At 33.3% G+C, this 22,234-nt stretch overlaps 4 protein-coding genes across 4 annotated transcripts; 1 reads left to right on the forward strand and 3 right to left on the reverse strand.

Moving 5' to 3' along the window:
• Nucleotides 1-2,527: 2,527 nt before the first annotated feature.
• LOC117128030 lies at nt 2,528-6,995 on the reverse strand. Its single transcript, XM_033279450.1, has 9 exons — nt 5,621-6,995; nt 5,259-5,526; nt 4,969-5,083; nt 4,768-4,892; nt 4,539-4,620; nt 4,329-4,440; nt 4,077-4,240; nt 3,888-4,008; nt 2,528-3,811 (listed from the first exon to the last, which is right to left on the reverse strand). The coding sequence occupies exons 1-9, from the start codon at nt 5,999-6,001 to the stop codon at nt 3,521-3,523; spliced, it is 1,659 nt and encodes a 552-aa protein (XP_033135341.1). The 5' UTR covers nt 6,002-6,995; the 3' UTR covers nt 2,528-3,520.
• Nucleotides 6,996-14,109: 7,114 nt separating this feature from the next.
• LOC103849701 (protein NLP6) lies at nt 14,110-18,059 on the reverse strand. Its single transcript, XM_009126418.3, has 6 exons — nt 17,365-18,059; nt 16,667-17,232; nt 16,533-16,580; nt 15,271-16,174; nt 14,818-15,102; nt 14,110-14,751 (listed from the first exon to the last, which is right to left on the reverse strand). The coding sequence occupies exons 1-6, from the start codon at nt 17,555-17,557 to the stop codon at nt 14,282-14,284; spliced, it is 2,466 nt and encodes an 821-aa protein (XP_009124666.1). The 5' UTR covers nt 17,558-18,059; the 3' UTR covers nt 14,110-14,281.
• A 962-nt stretch (nt 18,060-19,021) lies between these two features.
• LOC103849699 (26S proteasome non-ATPase regulatory subunit 8 homolog A) lies at nt 19,022-20,778 on the reverse strand. The gene is made up of 5 exons (XM_009126416.3): nt 20,581-20,778; nt 20,289-20,367; nt 19,572-19,938; nt 19,383-19,494; nt 19,022-19,304 (listed from the first exon to the last, which is right to left on the reverse strand). The coding sequence occupies exons 1-5, from the start codon at nt 20,683-20,685 to the stop codon at nt 19,164-19,166; spliced, it is 804 nt and encodes a 267-aa protein (XP_009124664.1). The 5' UTR covers nt 20,686-20,778; the 3' UTR covers nt 19,022-19,163.
• Nucleotides 20,779-20,867: 89 nt separating this feature from the next.
• Nucleotides 20,868-22,065, forward strand: LOC103849698 (30S ribosomal protein S6 alpha, chloroplastic). Its single transcript, XM_009126415.2, has 2 exons — nt 20,868-21,334; nt 21,610-22,065. The coding sequence occupies exons 1-2, from the start codon at nt 20,951-20,953 to the stop codon at nt 21,850-21,852; spliced, it is 627 nt and encodes a 208-aa protein (XP_009124663.2). The 5' UTR covers nt 20,868-20,950; the 3' UTR covers nt 21,853-22,065.
• Nucleotides 22,066-22,234: the final 169 nt, after the last annotated feature.

The raw sequence follows: 22,234 nt of genomic DNA on the forward strand, positions 1-22,234 counted from the left end.
AGTCGAGCTCAACCAAGGTAACCCGAGACTCCGCCTGAGCCGCAGACCCCACGGCAAGGAAAATCTAGTCGGACTTAGACAGACCATGAGAACCAGGGTACTGACCGGCTTGCAAACCGGAACCAAAGTATAAGACAAAGAAGCGCAGCCGAGAGAGGGACTGAGGTGATACCGGAAGAAGCGCCGAGGCTAGAGGTGGACAAGGAGGAAGCACCACGATCACGGGTAGAGTTGAAGCCATTGACGACTCCGTCTTGAAACCTATGCCGCAGGCGCACACATCAAGCGAGAAGCGACCGGAGACGCCACACGACGAACCCGGCCAAGTCTCAGACGCGCCATTGAAGAAGACCTCGCCGTACCTACTGCAGTTTGAGCCGCGAGAAACCCTAACGTCAAGACGCTTCGCGCGCAGGAGAATCACGCGCCGCCGTGCCATTCCGCCGGGGAAACGTAGACAAGAAAACCCGGTAAAGAACAGATCCGAGACGGAGGAGCCACCAGTCGAAACCACGCGCCGCCAATCTAGGAGTTTCGTCGTAGATCTACAAAAGGAGAAAATCGAGACCAGACGAAACCCTACCCAAAAACCGACTCCAACCTCCCACCGTCGCCACATCCTCCTTGCAGTGTCACCAGAGGGACGAAGCACCCACCAGATTCGGCCTAGGCTCCTCCGCCAGCGAACGTTCATGCTTCAGAAACGACCACATATCGGAGGCGGGTGAGAGAGGAAAGTTAGAGCAAAATAAAAGGAGAAAAGAGATGAGAGGCCCTCCGACGGCGAATAGGGAAAGCGGCCGCCGGAGGCAAGATCGAAAAGAGATTCTGAGAGGGTGTTAGAGAGAGAGAGGGTTAGAGAGAGAGACTTTTTTTTAGAGCAACCACGTGAAACTCTATACTTTGTTTTCATACTTGGGATATTAAGTGGTTTCGGTTATATGATCTTTGATTTAAACTGATTTAAACATTAGTTTAAATCAAAGATCATATAACCGAAACCACTTAATACCCCAAGTATGAAAACAAAGTATAGAGTTTCACGTGGTTGCTCTCAAAAAAAAAGTTTCGCGTGTGACAAGAGTTTAGATAAACAAGAATTATATTTTTGAATTGATTGAACTATTAGTCATGAGATTTGGAGACAGATGTGAAGCAACGCTATGTCAATATGGATATCATGTATACACGCAAAATGAATAACATATGTTATGTGTACATCTATATACTTTCATATGGATTTTGTTAAGTTAGGAGAAAAGTAAACCAAACTGAGATATGATGAAGAGAGGTGACAAAAGAGGGTCCCTAGTGCATGTAGTTGACTTTGATAATATGTCTCATTCATTTTTGATAAAAGGGAATTTTAACATTTATATAATAAGATTAATAAATAATATTTATATATATTAAAGGTATACATAGCTTTTGATTATGTTTCCAAATTGAAAAACAACTTTCATCACTATGTCTCCACTCCCTTCTATATAACTCATCTCATTTGTCTCTATATGATCCCACACTTTGTCTTCAAAATCTCAAGTAGTTTAAGATCGAACAAAGACATCAATATGAGCTCTCATGCAAAGAGGTTAGCAGTTTTCATTGTTCTTATTTTGGCTATCACCTCCACTGATGTTTCAGACGCTACCCTTCGTCATATCATGAATCTCAGATCAAATACGGTAAAATTTATTTGGTTTTCCATTTTAAATTATACAATAATATGTCTCAAAATATTATATTATAGTATTATACTATGATTCGTGTATGCGGTTTATAAGTTGCTATTTGATTCATTTTAATATTTGATACAATAGGGTATTAAGGAGGGTAATGAAATAAAGGAGAGGGAACTTGTGGAGTTACACCTTGACTACGCAAGAACTGGAGCCAATCAAGATCACGAGCCAGGGAAAGGAAGACCTTAATCCAACTTAGTTATTCATAGCTAAAATAAGGAGCTTCATTAACTCTACTCTTCTTTCACAAAGTATCTATATATACATAATATGATGGAATATAATAGCCCAAGCTTTTGGGCAAGGTTCAAGTTGCATGTAAGAAAACATGTGTATCAGTGTATGCATGCATGCATATGAATCTAAGTTTTACTGTATGTGATATTATTTTTAAGTGCGAATGAAAGTACTATAAATTTGGGATGAAATTGTTTACTTTGACTTATTAGACAACTTATTTGTATTCATGCATTAAACTAGATAAGATTAAATCAACTCCATAAGACTTAAACTAGACAAGATTTTTTTTTTTATTCAGTTACAATTAAAGATACATGATTTATCTACACTAGAGATTTTGCCCGGGCTACGCCCGGGTTTATACAAATAGCATTGTATTTAATATTTATATTACAATATTATATCTATTTATAAAAATATAAATAGTAATTTAAATTAGAAATGAATAAAACTTGCAATTTATTGTTTTTATCATCTAAAATATGTATGGGATGATGAACACATGTGAAATGAATTAAAAATTGTTAAACTTTAGTTATCATCCAAAATATATATTTTTTACATATTTTGGTTAGTTTGAAAATATATTATTAATCTTAACATCACATTTTTTATACTTATTATTCAAATCATGTTTAATATTTTATTTCTGTATTATTTAATTTTTATAATATACTTTATTACTATATAATTTATTTTTACATTGTTTTCTATGTAAATAGGCAATAATTATTGTTATAGGCCAATGTAAAAAAACTTTTCTTATTTTAAAACAGAGTTTATTCGGATCTAAATTTACGTCTTCAATCACCAATGACAAATATTATGTTTTCTTCTTTTGTTACTTTGAATACATTATCCTTATTAATTTATTATATATCGAGCGATATTATATTATATTTAGGAAATTCTTAATAAAAACATGTTTCCTTCTTATATATTTGGAGATGATATTAAGATGGAGATGATACTAAGATTTTTTTTTGTTGGTCGATTCGAAGCAAAAAGCGGAGGTAAAAAGTTATGGTTGAACAAAATAAAATATAATTATACAAAACTAATCTTGGTCATCAAAAAAATTACACAAACTAATATGTACAGTCTCAAAATAAGTATACATGCATTTTGTCTCTAATATCTTACACACCAATCATAATTCATCAATCATAATTCATAGCATATTATGATGGTTCATATATTTCAGTTTACATCAGTTATAATACAAAATAGTCTATAAATGTTTTACAAAGCTAGTAATTATTATGAATTCCAATGATGCCAACAACTCAAGTCATTATCAAACTGAATGCAAATATCTAACAAAAGCAAAATTTTAAACAAAGAAAAAACAAAGTCTTCACTCAAACATGAAATAAAGAATACGACCACTCAGCATGCATGAAGTGAGTGGAGTAGTCTCTAATGAACCAAAGTCTGATATTTGAAACGAAAGAAAGCATAGTCTTTAGGTAAACGTAAAAACAGAAATTAAACGCAGCAATAACAATCACTGCATGAGAGAATAGTCTGAAGCTGATTTAGCCACTCTTGGGGCGCTTGGCTTCTCCTGACTCAAGACGCTCAGATGCTTTCCTAACCATATCACCCGCAGCATCTTCGAAGCCTTTTGAAGGATTAGCCTTTTCTTCCAAGTGTTCTATGGGCTGTGGAGCTTCTGGCGGGAGTATCTTGGTGACAGTCAGGGTTTGAGTCTTGCCTGTCAAGTTATGGTCGGAAACCTTCACAATGAATCTGCGCTTCTGCCCTATTGCATCAAGTAGAGCTTGCGGCACCGGCACACAATGGTCAGCATCCACACCAGCATTGGACTAACGTTAAAAAAAATCAAAATCAAATAGGTATTACTTCAAATATCACGCTATGAATAGTCAGGTATGAAATTACCTCAAAGTAACTGGCAACTAATTCTGACGCATGCTTCCCGGTCAACTCTTTGCCAGCATCACCAAGTACAACAAAAACTGCTTGCTCACTCTCATCATAAACAGAGATCTTTGTGAGGTACCTGCAATGAAAGAAGATTAACTATTAGTACTGACAAAACGAAAAAGAAAATTTGTATACAACACTTACTGAGGAACGCCTGTAACTTCCCTTTTCCCACATTTCTTGCTGTTACAAATCAGAGAGGTAGGCCCTTTTACTGCCTTACTATTACATCCTCCGCAAGAAACGTAATACCAGGCAGAACCCTGGACAACATCATCGATAGTTGCTGTGCATTCAAACCAAGCAACCTTCATGGTATAAAAAAAAACAATCTTCATCAATAATCAGGAGCATGGAAATGAATGTTTAAAAAAAAACAGAACAACTCTTATATACCTTAGAACCTTCCTGCTTGATGTAAGAGAATATCTCCCCTAGAGTCACTGTCTCAGGCTTGGTAACGACCTCAGCAGCAACCCTATTAGCAATGTCCGAGTTAGAGCTCAACCTGAGGAAAAAAGGAAGCCAAAATTATGTTAGAAATGAAATCGTGTAAAATGACAAAGCAAAATTTGCATGAAAATAACCGAGCTCTCAAATGAATACCATTCAAGATAATCTTTGCTAGGCTGGACATCAGCATCCATGAACACTCGAGATGATGACATTGTAGTGAGAGCGAGTGTTCCTGTTAAAAAGTATGAATAAAGATGACTATCCATAATATAATCTCTGTCTCAGCTAATAAAAATAAAAAGACCTAATACAGTTAAATTTGTGATACGACAGCTAAGTTATGGATATGAACATGATGTTTTATAAGTGATATTCTAACCTCCAAGGTGTTTGGGGTTCACAGTGGTGACTAACAGAACGCTTGGGGTGCCTCCATAAGATTTGAATTTCTGGCAGAAGTCGGATGCAGCCTTGTCCCATATGTAGAGCTTCATCACTGGTCCACTACATAAAATGAAACAATCCCGTATATATTAAGGACAACTCACAATGAAAACGTCTAACAAATGGACAAACTTACTCATGTGTCTGAACATGAACACATATATGCCGCTTCTCTGAGATGTCAACCTCGTCAAGAACAATATGGTCAGAGATAGTCTGCCCATTCACCAGCTTCATATGGCCAACATAATCTGTTATAAAATCAAAGAAATCCGCATACATCAAACTTCTAAATCAAACGTAACTATAAAGTGCTCATCAGTTGTTCAAATATTTCAATTAATGTACAACACTAATACTCGTTTGAGGTGATCAAATATATCTAAAGATTTAAGCAAAAAAACATCAGTAATCCAATAGACTTACCATAAAGGTCACCCTTAGAGTCGCAGTTGGCCCTAAACTCCTCATAGCCGTGGAACCTGAACCTATCCTCTGGAAATGGGACCGGAGGGTTATCAAGAACCGCTAAATCAGAATTCCAGGTGAATGAGACGGTGGCGATATGATCAGCAACTCGATATTGAACTTTGCTTCTGGACCCGAAGAAGTTTTTCAGCTTATACACGACCCCATCTGTCAGATCAAAGGTCCCGACCCGTCCGGCTGGAACAAAACCTTGAATAGCAGTCCCCTGTAGATAATATCAAAGCATCGATTAATATAGATACCATCTCAATCGAGCAATACTAAACCTATAGAAAAAATAAAAAAAATTTGAGACTGACCTCTTCATCGATAAGAAGCATTTCTTGTCCGATGAGTGTTTTCGTGAGTGGATTTCGAGCCTCCCAGAAGTGAATCAGACGAAACCTCAATTCCGCTTCGCGTGGGCCGAATGAGACATCTCGGAATAACATGACTTGGTCTGCATGCACGGAGGAGAGATCGGTAGCAACGTTTGGTTTCACCGGAACAGGAGATGAAACATCAGTCGTCGCAATCGCGGAGGAAGCGATGGACTTCCCATTTGGTTTCACAGTAGCAGAGGAGGCGACGATCTTCTTGCCGGTCTTGCGGTCACTGGAGTCGGAGGAGTTACCGGTGGGTTCCATCGGTTGAGTGTCTTGAGTTTTTTTTTTCTGAGAGAATAATTTCAATGGAGACATAAGTTAAGAAAAGAGATATATAAATAGGAAAATTGAAAGGAAGGTGAAAAGAAGCCATTGAAAGAGTTGAAACAAAGTCTTGATTAGATCAATTAGTGATGAAGTAATTGTCTAAACGGATTTGCAGAGGAGGGGAAAGGAAGAGGTGGAAGTCGAAAGGTAGGGGAAGAAGGATTTGGGTTACGCCGTCTCTGCGTCTCCGTAACAACACAACACAGGTGGGCCAAAATAAACAAAAGCCCGAACTTAGTGGGTTGCAAAATACACCCGAAGCCCAACTTGAACCAAGTCGTTGCTGACATGGCTGAACGCTAATTTCTTACTGGATGAATTTCTAGTCCTACGTGGACCATCTCAGAAGGCTTAGTATTTGCCTTTTAGTATAGTTAGATGTTTAAAATCATTATCAATTTATTTATAAAAACAACATGATATCATTTGATTTTTATAATAGAATTGAACTCCATTTTAAGTGGATTCTAAATTGACATTTAATTTCATAGTTTAAAAACGAAATTTTATATCAACTGTAACTAAAATACCTTAAACACATAAACATATATATTATCATAAATAAATAGACAGTAAAATAGTATTTTATATAATTATTATGACAGTAAAAATGGAAATGATGTTATACCATGTGAATCAACAAGTCAGAAATTAAGGAGCACGTATGAATAATCAAAAGAAGAGATTACATTTGGAAAAAAAATTGAATTTGATACCAGAAAGTCTGGATTTGGTCCAAGAATGAAAATTATTTTCCTGTTTAAAAACAGGTTAGATGAAAGAAAAGTGAGAGTAGACGTTGCTTTTATTTTATACTAGGGATTAACCCGGGCTACGCCCGGGATTTTTATTTTTTTCTAATTTAAGTTGTTAAATTATTTATATTTAGGCTATGATTTATATTTATATAAATGTTAAAATGCATGTCATAATTAAAATTTATTTTTAAATTTTAACACGTTAAATTAACATATTTTTTACTATTTAAATATTTTTTTATAATTTTATTGGCTATTTAGTTATCATATTTAGCAAAACTATCTTTTGAGTGTTGGAATAAATGTTTTAGAGATTTTATTAAGCTGCAGAGTATTTTTGGATCGACCACATGCTCAACATTCGATTGATCCGTAAAAAGATGGTCGATCTCCTTGGCCAGGTAAGTACAATTTTAGCAAAAATATCTTTTATTTTCAAATATTAAGTATATAACTATTCTTTTTAATATTTTTTTAATTGTATTTTTGATTAAATTATTGTATTATAATGGTTATGTAAATATTTTTTGTGATGTTTGAATTTTTGTTGTTCGTATACTTAACCTAGATGATATTGATGTTTAACAATTTATTGTTTTCTGGGAATAGAAAATAATGATATATCAAAACGTATCTAATACTTGTTAAATGATAGTATAATGTAAATTACATCCATTATTTGAAAATAAACATTTGTTGTTTTTATTTTTATTTTAAATCAGAAATTATTTTTATTTAAAAACATTATTCATATATAATATAATAGTTTAAGTTTGGAAGATTAATCTATATATATAAATTATGTATATTTTTTAAAACATAATTTAAGATATTATATATTGAGTATCTGAATAAAAGCTGAATTTCTTATCTTGAAAATCAGATAGTTATATTTTTGTCTTCATGTTATACTCACCAATCCATCATTGATATTTATAACTCAGTATGTTTTTTAAAAAACTTAGTTTTAAGTAATAAACAAATTTAATAAATTAAATTCATCACCTATAATGTTTTGTAAACTATATTTGAAAACTCTCTAAAATTATATTTGAAGCATAATATTATTATTATTTAATTTAAGTTATTTTAAACATAATATATGCTAAACCAACTTAAATTATATTTACAATAAGACCATCCTAAACCGGTTAGTAAACCAAAAACAATACTAAACCAACATGAACCAATACCTGATTCGGCGAGGAAGGAAGTGTTTCGAGATAAACGCTTGAATGGTTATCAACTGAAATGGTTTGATTATGAAAGAGTTAGTATGAATATTAACAATAAAATTATAGATTAGATTAATTTAAATTTGTAAGAATACCTTTGAGTCTATGAAAATCAATTCAATTCCCATGAATAAGTTTGGCTTTTGGAAGTTGCGGGTTTCCCAACAATGAATCCACCTAACAAAAAGTTTGTTGTTATAAAAAAATATCATTCAATGTCATTAAAGGTTTCTGGGACGGCAAGAGTTGATAGTGAAACTATTTTTTTTCTCGAGTGCTTTGAAATTTTGCTTAATAGTGTGAGGTTGATGTGGATGGAATAATGAGTTTTATAGGGACTTTCTTAATGTAAAACTATACATTTTTTTTTGTTTAATGTGGTATTTCCATTTTTATATAATTTACTACCATTTAAAGATAGAAGTACATTTTAAGATAGATGCTTAAATCTTAATGTACTTTTTCCATTTTTTAATATGTTTATTTCCATTTCTTATATTTTTATTTACGTAATATCTAAATTTTATATTTTTAAGTAGATATTTAAATATTAATGCACTTTTTCCATTTTTAAATTGTGTATTTACTTATATTATATATTTTACATTTTAAGATAGATGTTTAATGCTTGATGAACTTTTTCCATTTTTAAAAAAAAAAGTGTATTTACTTATTATTACATATATAATTCATATATTATATATTTACTTATTATTTATTTTCATGTATATGTATTTCCATTTCTTGTACTTTTAATTTACTTAATATCTATATTTTACATTTTTAGATAGATGTTTAAATCTTAATGTATGTTTTCCATTTTTAAAATTGTATATTTCTATTTGTTATACTTTCTATTTACGTAATATCTATATTTTAAATTTTAATATATATTTTTAAATCTTAATGTAATTTCCCATTTTTTAAATTTGGTATTCACTTATATTATATATTACTTATTATTTATTTTTCTTTATATTGTGTATTTCTATTTCTTATACTTTCTATTTACTAATAATTTTATATTTTAAGATTGATTTACATTTTAAGATAGATGTTTAAATACTAATGTATTTTTTCCATTTTTTTAAATTGTGTATTTTCTTTTCTAATACTTTCTATTTACTTAATATCTATATTTTACATTTTAAGATAGATGTTTAATATTTAATATACTCTTTTCATTTTTTAATAATTGTGCATTTACTTATTATTGTATATATAATTCGTATATTTATATATTTATAATATTTACTTATTATTTATTTTTCTATATATTGAGTATTTCTTTTTCTTATACTTTATATTTAGTTAATGTATATATTTTATATTTTAAGATAGATGTTTAAATCTTTACGTATTTTTCTATTTTTAATGTAAAACGGCAATGTTTAATAGAAGAACTTGGACATCATCCATGTACCTGGAAGCTACCTGGAAGATATCAAGCTTTTACGAAGAAGTTTCCTCAACTCAGACATCATCCATGTACCCCGAACAGAGAACCAAAGGGCGGATAGCTTGGCACGTAGTGCTAGGAAACAACCGTCTTTCGTCGTTCATATGGATGCGGAGTTACCGATTTGGTTTACAGAGTCAACATGAGTCTGTGAATGTCTTGCTGTCAAAAAAAAAAAAAAAAAACTTGGACAAATAGTCAAATAGTTATATTTATGTTTTTTTTTTTTAATAAAATTCTAATGTTACATTATGAAGATAACCCGTTTTTTTAGTGAACAATGGTAATCTTACACATGTTTAATGTAGTTTTTCCATTTTTTTATGTTGTATGTTTACATATTATTGTTATTTTTAAATGTAAAATGGTAATTTTACATATGTTTAATGTAGTATTTCCATTTTTTATGTTGTATGTTTACATATTATTTATTATTTTCGAAATTATATATAATTTTTTTTTTACAAAATAGTAATGTTACATTATGGAGATAAGCCGTCTTTTTTTTAGTGAAAAATGGTAATCTTACATATGTTTAATGTAGTTTTTTCATTTTTTATGTTGTATGTTTACATATTATTTTCTTAAAATAAAAATGTAAAATGGTAATCTTACATATGTTTAATGTAGTATTTCCATTTTTATGTTGTATGTTTTACATATATTTATTATTTTCAAAATTATATATAATGTTTTTTGTTTTCTTTATAAAACGGTAATGTTACATTATGGAGATAAGCCGTCTTTTTTTAAGTGAAAAATAGTAATCTTACATATGTTTAATGTAGTTTTTACATTTTTTTTATGCTGTATGTTTACATATTCTTTATAATTTTCGAAAATAAGTAATATTAAAATGTAAAACTATATTTTAATGCCATGTGTCATCTTTCGAGATTATATTATATATTTACTTATTATTTATTTTTCTTTATATTGTGTATTTTTATTTCTTATACTTTCTATTTACTAATAATTTTATATTTTAAGATTGATTTACATTTTAAGATAGATGTTTAAATACTAATGTACTTTTTCTATTTTTTTAAATTGTGTATTTCCTTTTCTTATACTTTCTATTTGCGTAATATCTATATTTTACATTTTAAGATAGATGTTTAAATCTTAATATACTTTTTCCATTGTTTTTAAGTTGTGTATTTCTTTTTCTTATATTTTCTATTTACTTAATATCTATATTTTACATTTTAAGATAGATGTTTAATATTTAATATACTCTTTCCATTTTTAAAAAATTGTGCATTTACTTATTATTGTATATATAATTCATATATTTATATATTTATAATATTTACTTATTATTTATTTTTTTATATATTGAGTATTTCTCTTTTTTATACTTTATATTTAGTTAATGTCTATATTTTATATTTTAAGATAGATGTTTAAATCTTTACGTATTTTTCTATTTTTAATGTAAAACGGCAATGTTTAATAGAAGAACTTGGACAAATAGTCAAACATATTTATGTTTAATATAGTATTTCCATTTTTATGTTGTATGTTTTACTTATATTTATTATTTTCGAAATTATATATAATGTTTTTTGTTTTTTTTATAAAACGGTAATGTTACATTATTGAGATAAGCCGTCTTTTTTTTAAGTGAAAAATAGTAATCTTACATATGTTTAATGTAGTTTTTCCATTTTTTAATGCTGTATGTTTACATATTTTTTACAATTTTTGAAAATAATTAATATTAAAATGTAAAACTATATTTTATGCCACGTGTCATCTTTCGGGATAAATTTTTTCCGCTGATGTGGACGCCCTATGGAGCCTCAAAAGCTCCCTTTTATTAGTAGAGATGAGTATTTCTCTTTTTTATACTTTATATTTAGTTAATGTCTATATTTTATATTTTAAGATAGATGTTTAAATCTTTACGTATTTTTCTATTTTTAATGTAAAACGGCAATGTCTAATAGAAGAACTTGGACAAATAGTTTCGGGATAAATTTTTTCCGCTGATGTGGACGCCCTATGGAGCCTCAAAAGCTCTCTTTTATTAGTAGAGATGAGTATTTCTCTTTTTTATACTTTATATTTAGTTAATGTCTATATTTTATATTTTAAGATAGATGTTTAAATCTTTACGTATTTTTCTATTTTTAATGTAAAACGGCAATGTCTAATAGAAGAACTTGGACAAATAGTCAAACATATTTATGTTTAATGTAGTATTTCCATTTTTATGTTGTATGTTTTACTTATATTTATTATTTTCGAAATTATATATAATGTTTTTTGTTTTTTTTTATAAAACGGTAATGTTACATTATGGAGATAAGCCGTCTTTTTTTTTAAGTGAAAAATAGTAATCTTACATATGTTTAATGTAGTTTTTCCATTTTTTAATGCTGTATGTTTACATATTTTTTACAATTTTTGAAAATAATTAATATTAAAATGTAAAACTATATTTTATGCCACGTGTCATCTTTCGGGATAAATTTTTTCCGCTGATGTGGACGCCCTTGTAAAACTATATTTTATGCCACGTGTCATCTTTCGGGATAAATTTTTTTCGCTGATGTGGACGCCCTATGGAGCCTCAAAAGCTCCCTTTTATTAGTAGAGATTTTGTTTTCTTTTGTTATTTAGTTAGCCTGACGTTAAAATTTTATGTTAGATAAATTTTGGTTTTATAAAATCTGAAGGTAAAATGGAAGATTTGGATTGAGAGATTTTAAACATAAAAAGTAAAGTCCAAATTCATTCAAAATATTTCAAGTCATGTGAATTGTATAAATCTATAAAACATTAATAACACAAGATTTGAAATGTTGTATTCAAATATTTAGTTCAATAACAATGGAATTAAAATCCTATTGAAAAGATTTTGAATACAAGAACTAATAACACCAAACTTTAAAATCATTTAGTAGAGATATCGTAAATACAATAACCAATAACACTAAATTTGAAAACAAAAATTAAAATCAGTCATTGAATAACACTAGATTATAATATATATAGATTTAGTTTCAAATCCACTATCCAATAACACCCTTAGAGATTTTGATTTCTAGTTTGTAAATCACTTTGTTTAGGTTTTATTATTTACTTAATAGTTGTGTGGTTGGCGATTAATTCGGAAACACTTAGTTATATACAAACTATATAGTTGGAAAATGAGGATAATACAAAAATTTTACTATGAGAAAATCTGTTGACAAGTAACCTACATTGTTATTACAAACTATAAAAATGATATGTAGTGTAATATTCTCTTATTTTGATATCAGTTTCACTTACCTTCTCTCGGAGAGATTCACCCTTTGAGTCAATTATGCTAGATCAATTCTTTTGACCGTTGCCACCAGAGCCAAAAAATCAATCTTTCTCATGTGAGATCCCATGCGGCTTTCCTAGCATCTAAATAATAAAAAAATTATTTAAATTTTGAATAATTAAAGAAACAATTATCAAATTATGATTCAATAACAACGAAAACCCATATACGAGTTACCTAAAACAAACTTCGGAAACATCTGAAGAGGAGATAGAACCTATACATTCATATTATTATTTGTTAATTGGATAAAACGAAATCACGAATCATCTGAAAAACATTTGGAACCTACACACTAAAACATTATGCGTTAATGGATAAGATCAATGTATTGTAATCTTAAAAGGATATTATTCACTTACTTGATTATATATCTTTGCTTTTTCCACTATTTATATATCTACATATACAAATCCAAACTCAATCTACCATCAAAACAATGTTTTTAACAACTATGATTATCAACAAGTACATTATCTATATTTCCGCTAAAATCAGTTGTAAATATATCTTAATAACTACAAAATTAGGACAGTTTTTTGAATAAAACTATTGGTTGTATAAATTGAAATCAACTGCATTAGATTTAACACATATCAGATTTTTTTGTTGATTTCAAACTGATTCATTATTCATTTAAATCCAATTCTTAAATCTGCATCATTGTATTTACAAATTCAATATGCTTCTATTTGATTTCTACACTAGAGAATTAACTCAAAAGAAAATAATTAACAATTCTACCAGTTTTTTTCAAACTTCTATAGTATATTTGTAATATATTTATATTTAATTTTTTGGGCCAAATAAACAATTGTACACAATATAATCCCGTAAGATCTCATCATATTATATTTGATAATTTTTGTAACGATGACTTTTTCTGGAAGAAATTGACGATAACTTTACAATAGTATTGTTGATTTTATCATTAATAAGAAATTATTTTAAAATCTTAGGGAGCAAGGTTAGATTGTCAAGTAGTATAATTTAATCATCAAATTAGATTCAAATCCATTCTAACAATTTTCAAATCAAATAATTGTAAGAATCTATTATACACAAATAACACCAAATTTCAAATGTTGTAACAAGAGATTTTAAATTATTTTAATGAATAAATTGTAAATCTAAGAACTAATAACACTAGATTTCAAAATCTTTTAATTGAGACATTCTAAAATGTAATAACTCTAGATTTTTACTATAGAAGTTACAATCAACCATCTAATAAGAATAGATTATAAAATCTATGGAGTTTATTTTAAATCCACTATTGATTAACACCACCTTAGTTTTTTTTCTTTTCTTTTTAGAAAATAATAAGAGGAATAAAGTTTAATTATTTTATTCCAATCAACATCTATTGATGCGGAGAAGTGTTCTTTATACATTTTGAAAATTTGACACTAAAACTCCTGGAAAAACAAAAAAGCAAAACAAAACTCTCAGATCAAATCCATACAAGAAAGTTGGTGTACAAGTGAAGAGCATTGGTCACAAGCACATCATAGTTTCCTCTGAGCTTTCGCATGAGCTCCCAAAGTTCGGAGTGACATCATGAACTGATAGCCTCAGTGTGTTGGCCTTCGCTGCGGTAACAACAGATGACGTGTCGAGACACTCGCTGAGATCAGCATCGCAAGAGACCGAGACCCATTCTTTGTCGTCATCTAGATACTTGAGCTCAAACGCCCCAGTTTCGAGTTTCAGCCTCTTAGCCACTTGCTCCTTAAGTTCCGCGATGCTTATTGACTCTGGTGAGATCTTGAACCTGATGATGTCTTCCCTGTACGTTGCCTTTATACTCACCAACTTATTGTTGTGGAGTAGTGTTGTTGTGTCTTGAGAGGTCCAAAAATTAGCTATGTTTTTAGAGGTACTGTCTGACTCGTCGAAGGCCGTTTGTTTGAATGCTTCTTGGTTTTGTGTTAGAAGCCGGAAACGCGTTTCGCTAATAGGACTCACTGTGAAACAAGAGACAATGTTAATGGATCTTGAGATTCTACAAAGAAATGAATGATTATTTATACCTTTGCAAGAAGCACGCGAGGTTGAGGAACCAGCACTGTCTTCTGCATCTCGGTTTTCAAGTTTGATATAATTTGTTGGCGATCCAGTGGTTGGTGGTGGTGGTTGAGAGACTTGCCATGGGCGAGGGGAGAGGGATGTTAAGTTGATAGATCCATCAGCGCCTTGAACAGAGTCTATAACATGTTTAAGCCTCGTGAGAGATCGGTTCACCTTGTTGATTTTACGAGATGGCCACCTTGAGATCCCGTGTTGCCGGCAAATCCGTTTCATTGTTGTTGGACAAACTGATAAACAACAATCACAAGTTTTAGCTTGGCTTTGTCTTCAATTAATAGACAAAAGTTAAAAAGAACATAAAAAGTCAGTTGTACTCTAGAAGTTCGAGTGACAGAAACTAATATTACATGTTGTGGTCTTAAAAAAAAAGAAAAGAAAAGAAAAGAAGAACATACCACCGAGGCTCTTGGCTGCATCTTTTAGACTACCAGCAAAATATTGTTGAAGTACTTCTAGACTGATCGTTTTCTCTGTTTTCCCTCGCTTTCTTTCTGTTTTCTTCTCAGTTTTAGCCTCCTCCGGTGAAGGATTAACCGTTTGGAACCGCTCAAACCCATTAGCAACTTCGTTGTTCTCCACAAGGTCAGGGTTTAAGCTCAGCTTCTCTTCAGGTGCATTGAGCTCGAGATAATCCTTAGAGATCGATATTTGGATTGGTTCACGTTTTGAGTAAACCATTCCGTCCTCTGAAGCTTCCACTACTTCAATAGACATTTCATTTTCAAAGAGTTCAGTTCCGGAGACAACCTTGAGACTCGAATAGTGCTGCTTCATTGTCTGAAACAGAGAACCCAACAGAGAATCTTGCTCGCCCTCGTCAGTGACGCCTGGTGGAAGAAAGAACTCAAGAACGTACTCGTCGTCTCCGGTATACGTGCTCTTCAAGCAAACCGCGAAGCAGCTAGTGAGCTTGAACATGCGTGCATAGTGAACTAACGGGTAATCAGTTTTGCAGAAGCGAGTAACGTCTCTAGAGAAACAGAGGTTTCCAGAGAGAAAAGCCCTTCCAGCAACACCCTGTCCCTTCTGAAGATGGTGCTCAGCACAAGCGTCTCTGAAACCCCAAACATGAGCGTCCACAACATAAACCGCTAAATCACTAGTGGACATACAGACTTTCCCCATACAGCTTCCATCGAAGCTGGAACAGCTTTTCTTGAAACCACCACCAAAGGCTAGAACACTGCGGTGCCTGCAAGGGACCCATGTCTGAGCTAAAGGCAGTTTGTAAGTCTCGCACACCACAGTCAGTATCTCCAATATCTCAGCCAATGCATTTTGACGACCCTCGTTGCAAATCTGGTAAGGAAATTGAGATTAAAAAAGAGAAGAAACAGCTCTAAAACAAACTCATCAAGACAGTAATTAAGAATGTTGGAGATTTTGACATTGAAGTAACCACTAAGACCATTTCAAATAGATCACGCTAATTTTTCAAAAAAAAAATAGAGTAACTCCATAATTGAATTGGGTTCTATTCCAGTAATACTTTACTCTATTTTGTGAAAAATAAAGTGATGAACAAAAAATAAATAAATTATTCTATTTATAGAGTAATTGGACTTTTAACTCTACTATATAATAAAAAAAAAAGGTTAGAGCACTTGTACTCCAAACTCTAAAGTGAAAAATGGAATGGTATTGATGATGCTCTAACCTGAGTAGACTCGGGGTTGAGTATTTCGGAAGTCTTCAAATTCACTGCCTGCAACATAACAGAGAAGATTAACCTCACAAAGATCAAAATCCAAAAGAAAAGAGAGAGATAAACAGAGAAAAAAAGAAGCAAACCTCAAGGGCTTTACAAACTTTTTCAACCTCAGGTGCATAGTTAATCTTCGGAGAAGTCATAATAAGCTCAACAACCCCAACACAGAGCTGCCTAGAAGGCTCAAAAACAGGCAAAGCCAAAGTACCCTGAACATTATAATTCAGAGCGTGTCCAAGGCGGGAGAACTCTTTGCTGGAGTAATACTGAACATTAGGAGTCCACTCAGGTAACTTTTTCCTGAAAACGCGGCCGGGGAGCCCAAGCTCCCCGTCGCGTTCACTATCAAGAGAAAACATGTAGGTGAGGGAGACCATCCTGTACTGGTTAAGGCCGTTACTATTGGGACCAAGAAAAAAAGGCTGCCCTGAAGTGGTGAGAAGGTATCGCCCGTTTCGGTTTTTCACAGGCGCCCAAACTTGGGCGAGAAGGTGTTGTTGGCCGGTTGATTCTTTGAAGAATCGAAGAGCTTGAGTCATCTTGGCTTTGATGGCACAGTAAGTGTCTGGATTCTCCAACGGCATTTGAACACCCCATGATGGAGAAGGAAGGAGATGATTGTCCTTGGTGGCTGTCTCAGATTCCGAACCTGTGAATGGATGCAAACTTCGTGAACAGATCAACAAAAAAAAAAAAAAAAAAACAAATCCGATCTGTTTGATTCCTTCCTAGGAGAATATCCAGTGGCATTATTCGAATCTAAAGAGAGAAGAGAGTTTACTTGCAAGTAAGAGGGAATAATCAGTCAAGAGAGTGGGAGCGGAGCAAAGTTCACCAGCGCCACCATCTGCGGAGGAGAAAGACCAGAGAGGGGAGAAAGGCTGGTCGGAGGAAGGGAACCTGAAATTAGAAGAAGCAAAAGAGATCTGATCCAACGGCCATGAACTGCCGAGATCCAAATCGTCCAGTTCCATAAACAGCAGTTGCTACTGTTAGACGAGATAAAAAAAAAATCTCGTCTAAGTAAGTATTTGTGAATGATTAGCCGTGCTTCTTCCTTGTAATCTCCGACGGAAGAACAAAGCAATAAGGTCCCCTTTTTCTTCAGCTTCAAGCTCTATTCTAACACAGAAAGATGAAGCACATAATAAGAGGAGGAGGACAAGTTGTGAATATTTTAAATTTTCTAAAATATATTATTATACCATACGACATTTGATTCCACGCTGTACCATTTTACCCCAACCACTAGAATATCTTCCCCATTCATGCTATTTCTATATAGCCATTTCTGAATATTATTTTGTCACATTTGTAGTATTTTTACTCAAAAGAACTTAAAATGGAGCATTGTCCAAACCAATTATCTTATTCTCTACAAAGGTTTATTTTATTACTCTTCTAGTTCTAAATACTATTTATTGACTATTGTGCAAGTTTCTAAAACTATAATGATTGACCATCTCTCGAATTGGGCTTTGACAAAATTCTATACACACAAGGTCAGGATTATTACTATTAATAATCCAGGATTATTATATTACTATTAATAATCCATTCATTTTAGATGAACACACGCAACTAAAAAAAAACACAACATGCAATTGTTCATAATTCGAACCTTTGCATCACATTTTCAGAAAGTAATTTATTGGTAATATGGTTTAAAAGTTTCTTACATGTCCACCACCCATAAGTTGTCATATCATAGCATTTTTTAAGAGTCTTAAATAGATTACAAAACAATATTAAACTAAGACGACGCAATTAGGCACTAAGTGCTTGTTGCTGGTGAGTAGAATAACAACGACTCACATAATAATGATGTTCTTAGCAATTAATTATAATAAACAAACCAATAATTGACCAATAAAAATCAAGGAAATCAATGACACTTGAAACTTGGATGGACAAACAACATTTAAATGGAATCATCGATAGTAAAAAGATAGAAACCACTCAGCCACTTTCAACTGCTTACCCAAAGTGTTTCATTACTTTAAGCCTCTTTTTGCAGTACACGATTAGTCAATAAAAAGTATTCTAATTATTACTAGTATTTTATTTCCCCTGTGTAGTGGGGGAGGAGGGTTTACTAAATCTCATATTATTTTAAAGAGGAAGATATGGAATCGCGAGTTTTTCTTTCCTCTTCTAATTATAAAATTATTAACTTGTTAATCAATTGTTAACCCCAAAACAGAAGAAATGCTTGCAACGTAACCTCCACTTGTTTCCAGTTGTGTCACCAAGTTGGTCACCAAGTTGACGAGTGTTTGGCAATGGACAATCCTTTGACCTTGTACTGGGCAACTCTCTCCCCTCCCTACTCTCTTATATGCGCAATCTTAGGCTTAAACCAAATAAGAGCATCAGAGAGAGGTGGAGCCGTCGAGAAAGAACCAAAAATGATAAGGAGTGAACATTGAACAACCGAATAACGTAAAGAGCCAATCTCATTTGCCAAATCCAATTATCCGAAAAATCACTTTTTTGAGAAATACTGAGTCATTACATGATAACAAAGTTTTATGACCTGAAGATTGTCTTTCCAGAAACAAAAGGGAAGTGACGAGGATCTTACACGATACGCTCGAGCTCTCTGGCGTAGCTTAGAGTCTGGTTGATGAGCTGCAGAGACGGAATCTCTTTGCAGGGTGCGGTTTCTTTGGCTTTCTGGAACACAACAAACCCGTCCTTCACTTCCCACTCAGGGTGCTCCTATAACATACCAAATCGCATCAAGGGTTCATGAAAGAAATTAAAAAAAAAAAATTCCAAAATGTTTGTTATGATTACCTCATTGACATAGGTCAAGAGTTCTTGATCAGAAGAGAAGAGCAACATCTGCCGGGCATCGCTGATAGAGACATAATCATAAGCTTTCTCGCTGCATCCAGCTATCTCATCTCTGATAACGATGAAAAAGGATGAGTATAACACGCTAGATGAGACTGAACTAATAACTCAGAGAAGGACGGACTATACCTAATGGTCTTTGCCAAGAGGTCCATGAAATAAACGTAGGTCGCATCAGGTGCGGTCTGTCTAGCACTGAGGACACGGTTATAGGCACCTTCCATGAAGGACTGCTCAAGCTCAACGGCATGCTTGATGCAAGGATTCTCCAGAGTAGCAGAGGAGAGCAACTCGAGTTCGGTGTGGAATTCAGCAATTCTGTTTTGCACAAGCAGCCTGAGGAGGTTGAGACCAAGGATAAGATTCTCCTGTGGAGATGGTGGAAGACGGTTCCTAGCATCGACATAGTAGGGTTTGAGCTGGAAGAAATCTCTCTCAAAAGCATCTTGATCCTCAGTTTTAACGCTCAGAACAACAGCGTGCTCATAAATGTCCCCTAAAGTTTTACAATCATCAATTTTTCTTTAGAAGCTAATAATCCGCTAGTTACTCAATCCAAACTATTTCAGAAAGGAAAAAAAAAACATGCATAACTCCACTTGAAGTTGTCTTAGAGACGTATCTAGATGGACAGTCAGAGAAACTAAAGAAAAGAAAGAAAAAAACTAACACAATCCCTCAGGTTTTGTGACACCTTGAGAGGTATAATAAACCAGCAAAACTAACTAAATAAGGCCGTGTGGTGTGGTCATGAAAAGAGACGAATTCAAAACAATAGAAAATGATATACTTGACTTGCAATAGATATCGGAGGAGCTAATAAGGGAAAAGAGAGAAGAAACATACTAGCAATAGTGAGCTCCTGAGCTGCATTAGGTGTGTTCTCGAACAACGGAGGAAGACTTGTGAATTTCGTCAGAAGAACCTGAATCATAACATAACAAAGATTCAAAGAGCCATCACCAGAAAAAAATTCGATCTAAACTGGGCAGCAATTTGGTCGTCTAAAAGATCCTGATAACATAAATTATCTCTTCAATAAGACGAAACTCTCATAGATCGCGACATTATCCATCAAACAATAAATGCAAAGTGAAATCAAATCGAATCGAATTAGGGTTGAAAGAGTAGTACATACCTTAAGTCGAGACAGTAGGTCACTGCAGGTATTGTAATCTTTCCTCACAAACGCCGCCTTGAACCTCTCCAACTGCTGCGACACTTCCGTTAGCTGCGGATCCATTAGAGAGCTTTCTTCTTTTCTTTTCTCGCGAACTGGCTTGTCTGCAAAGAAAGAGAGAGATGGGACACAGTAATATTAATCGGCTTTACAAACTATGGGCCTTTAACGGGCCGAATTGATCTGAAAAAGGCCCACGGTTTACGTTAGCAATTCCGACTAGCGTAGTAGCGTGTACTGAATCAGCATCATCTCTTATCCAATTAACCCCCTCATCGACTCCGCTTTGCTTTCTCTGACAAGCTCTCATCTCATATTAACAACAACAATGGTGTCGTCTTCGCTGTGTCTATTGAACTCTCCTGTTTGCCCTCACTCTCTTCCTAACGTCTCGTCGCAGCCACTCCTCTCTTTCTCCCGTTCCCTCAGGCCATTCCTTTCCAAGTCCAAACCTTTGGCCTCGCAGAAGAAGAAGAGAGACAACTCTGGACTACTCGTGGTGAAATCACAAGCTCTTGATTTCTCAGGCACTTTCTTTGAAGGCGGATTCGGCTCCGACGATGACCCCACTTCTCCTTCCGTCTCTACTGCCCTTGAGGACAAACCCGAGCCTCAGTGCCCACCTGGTCTCCGACAGTACGAAACTATGGCCGTCTTGAGACCCGACATGTCTGAAGATGAGCGCCTTGGTCTCACCCAGAAGTACGAAGAGGTAAGAATTCACCAAATCTTTATCGTAGGGAAAGTAGAAAGAGGATGAGGTTTTGGGATTCAGTGACTGTTTGATCGTATATGCAGTTTTCCAGAATCAAATGTGGAAACTTTGTTTAACAGTATCCTCTGTGTGTTCTAGCACATTCATTACAATACACACTTCTCGTTCGTGTAGGCTATTACATCACATTATAAATCAGATCACGGTTCCTAAATGTATGTGTAGCCTTGGAGATATTAGTTTGATATATATAGCTGGTTTTGTTATGGCAGTTGCTTGTAGCTGGAGGTGGAATGTATGTGGAAGTGTTTAACAGAGGAGTGATTCCATTGGCTTACAGCATCCGAAAGAAGAACAAAGCTGGAGAGACCAACACTTACTTGGATGGCATCTACCTTCTTTTCACTTACTTCACCAAACCTGAATCCATCACTCCCCTCGAGTCCGTTCTCATTGCCGATGATGACGTTATCCGATCTTCTTCCTTCAAGATCAAGAAGAGGAAGTACAACTAAAACGAGACCATCAACATTGTGTGTTTGTATGTGGCCAAGTTAGATTATTTTCTACCCTCTATGTTTCTTTTGACCAAAACTAAATCTACCCATCTTTATATGGTTGAGTGTTATATTTTTTTTTTGTGAAATGCTCTGTGTTCTTTGTGTTATAGAGTGAGAAACTCTGATGCAAACATTGAGAAACATGCATAATATATATATGCTTTTGCAGAAACAAATTATAAACTCTATAACACCATATAACTTAATTATAGTATAATCCAAAGCATTTTGATGGGAGCTGCGAAAAATAATTGTGTGTTTCTTTTTTTGTTGGGTTAAGAGATCAATTTGATGACTAGACTTGGATAGTTGTCGATAAGGAGTGGCACCTTGATGT

This window comes from Brassica rapa, chromosome A09, assembly GCF_000309985.2.
Source record: "Brassica rapa cultivar Chiifu-401-42 chromosome A09, CAAS_Brap_v3.01, whole genome shotgun sequence".
In the NCBI taxonomy this organism is placed as follows: domain Eukaryota; kingdom Viridiplantae; phylum Streptophyta; class Magnoliopsida; order Brassicales; family Brassicaceae; genus Brassica; species Brassica rapa.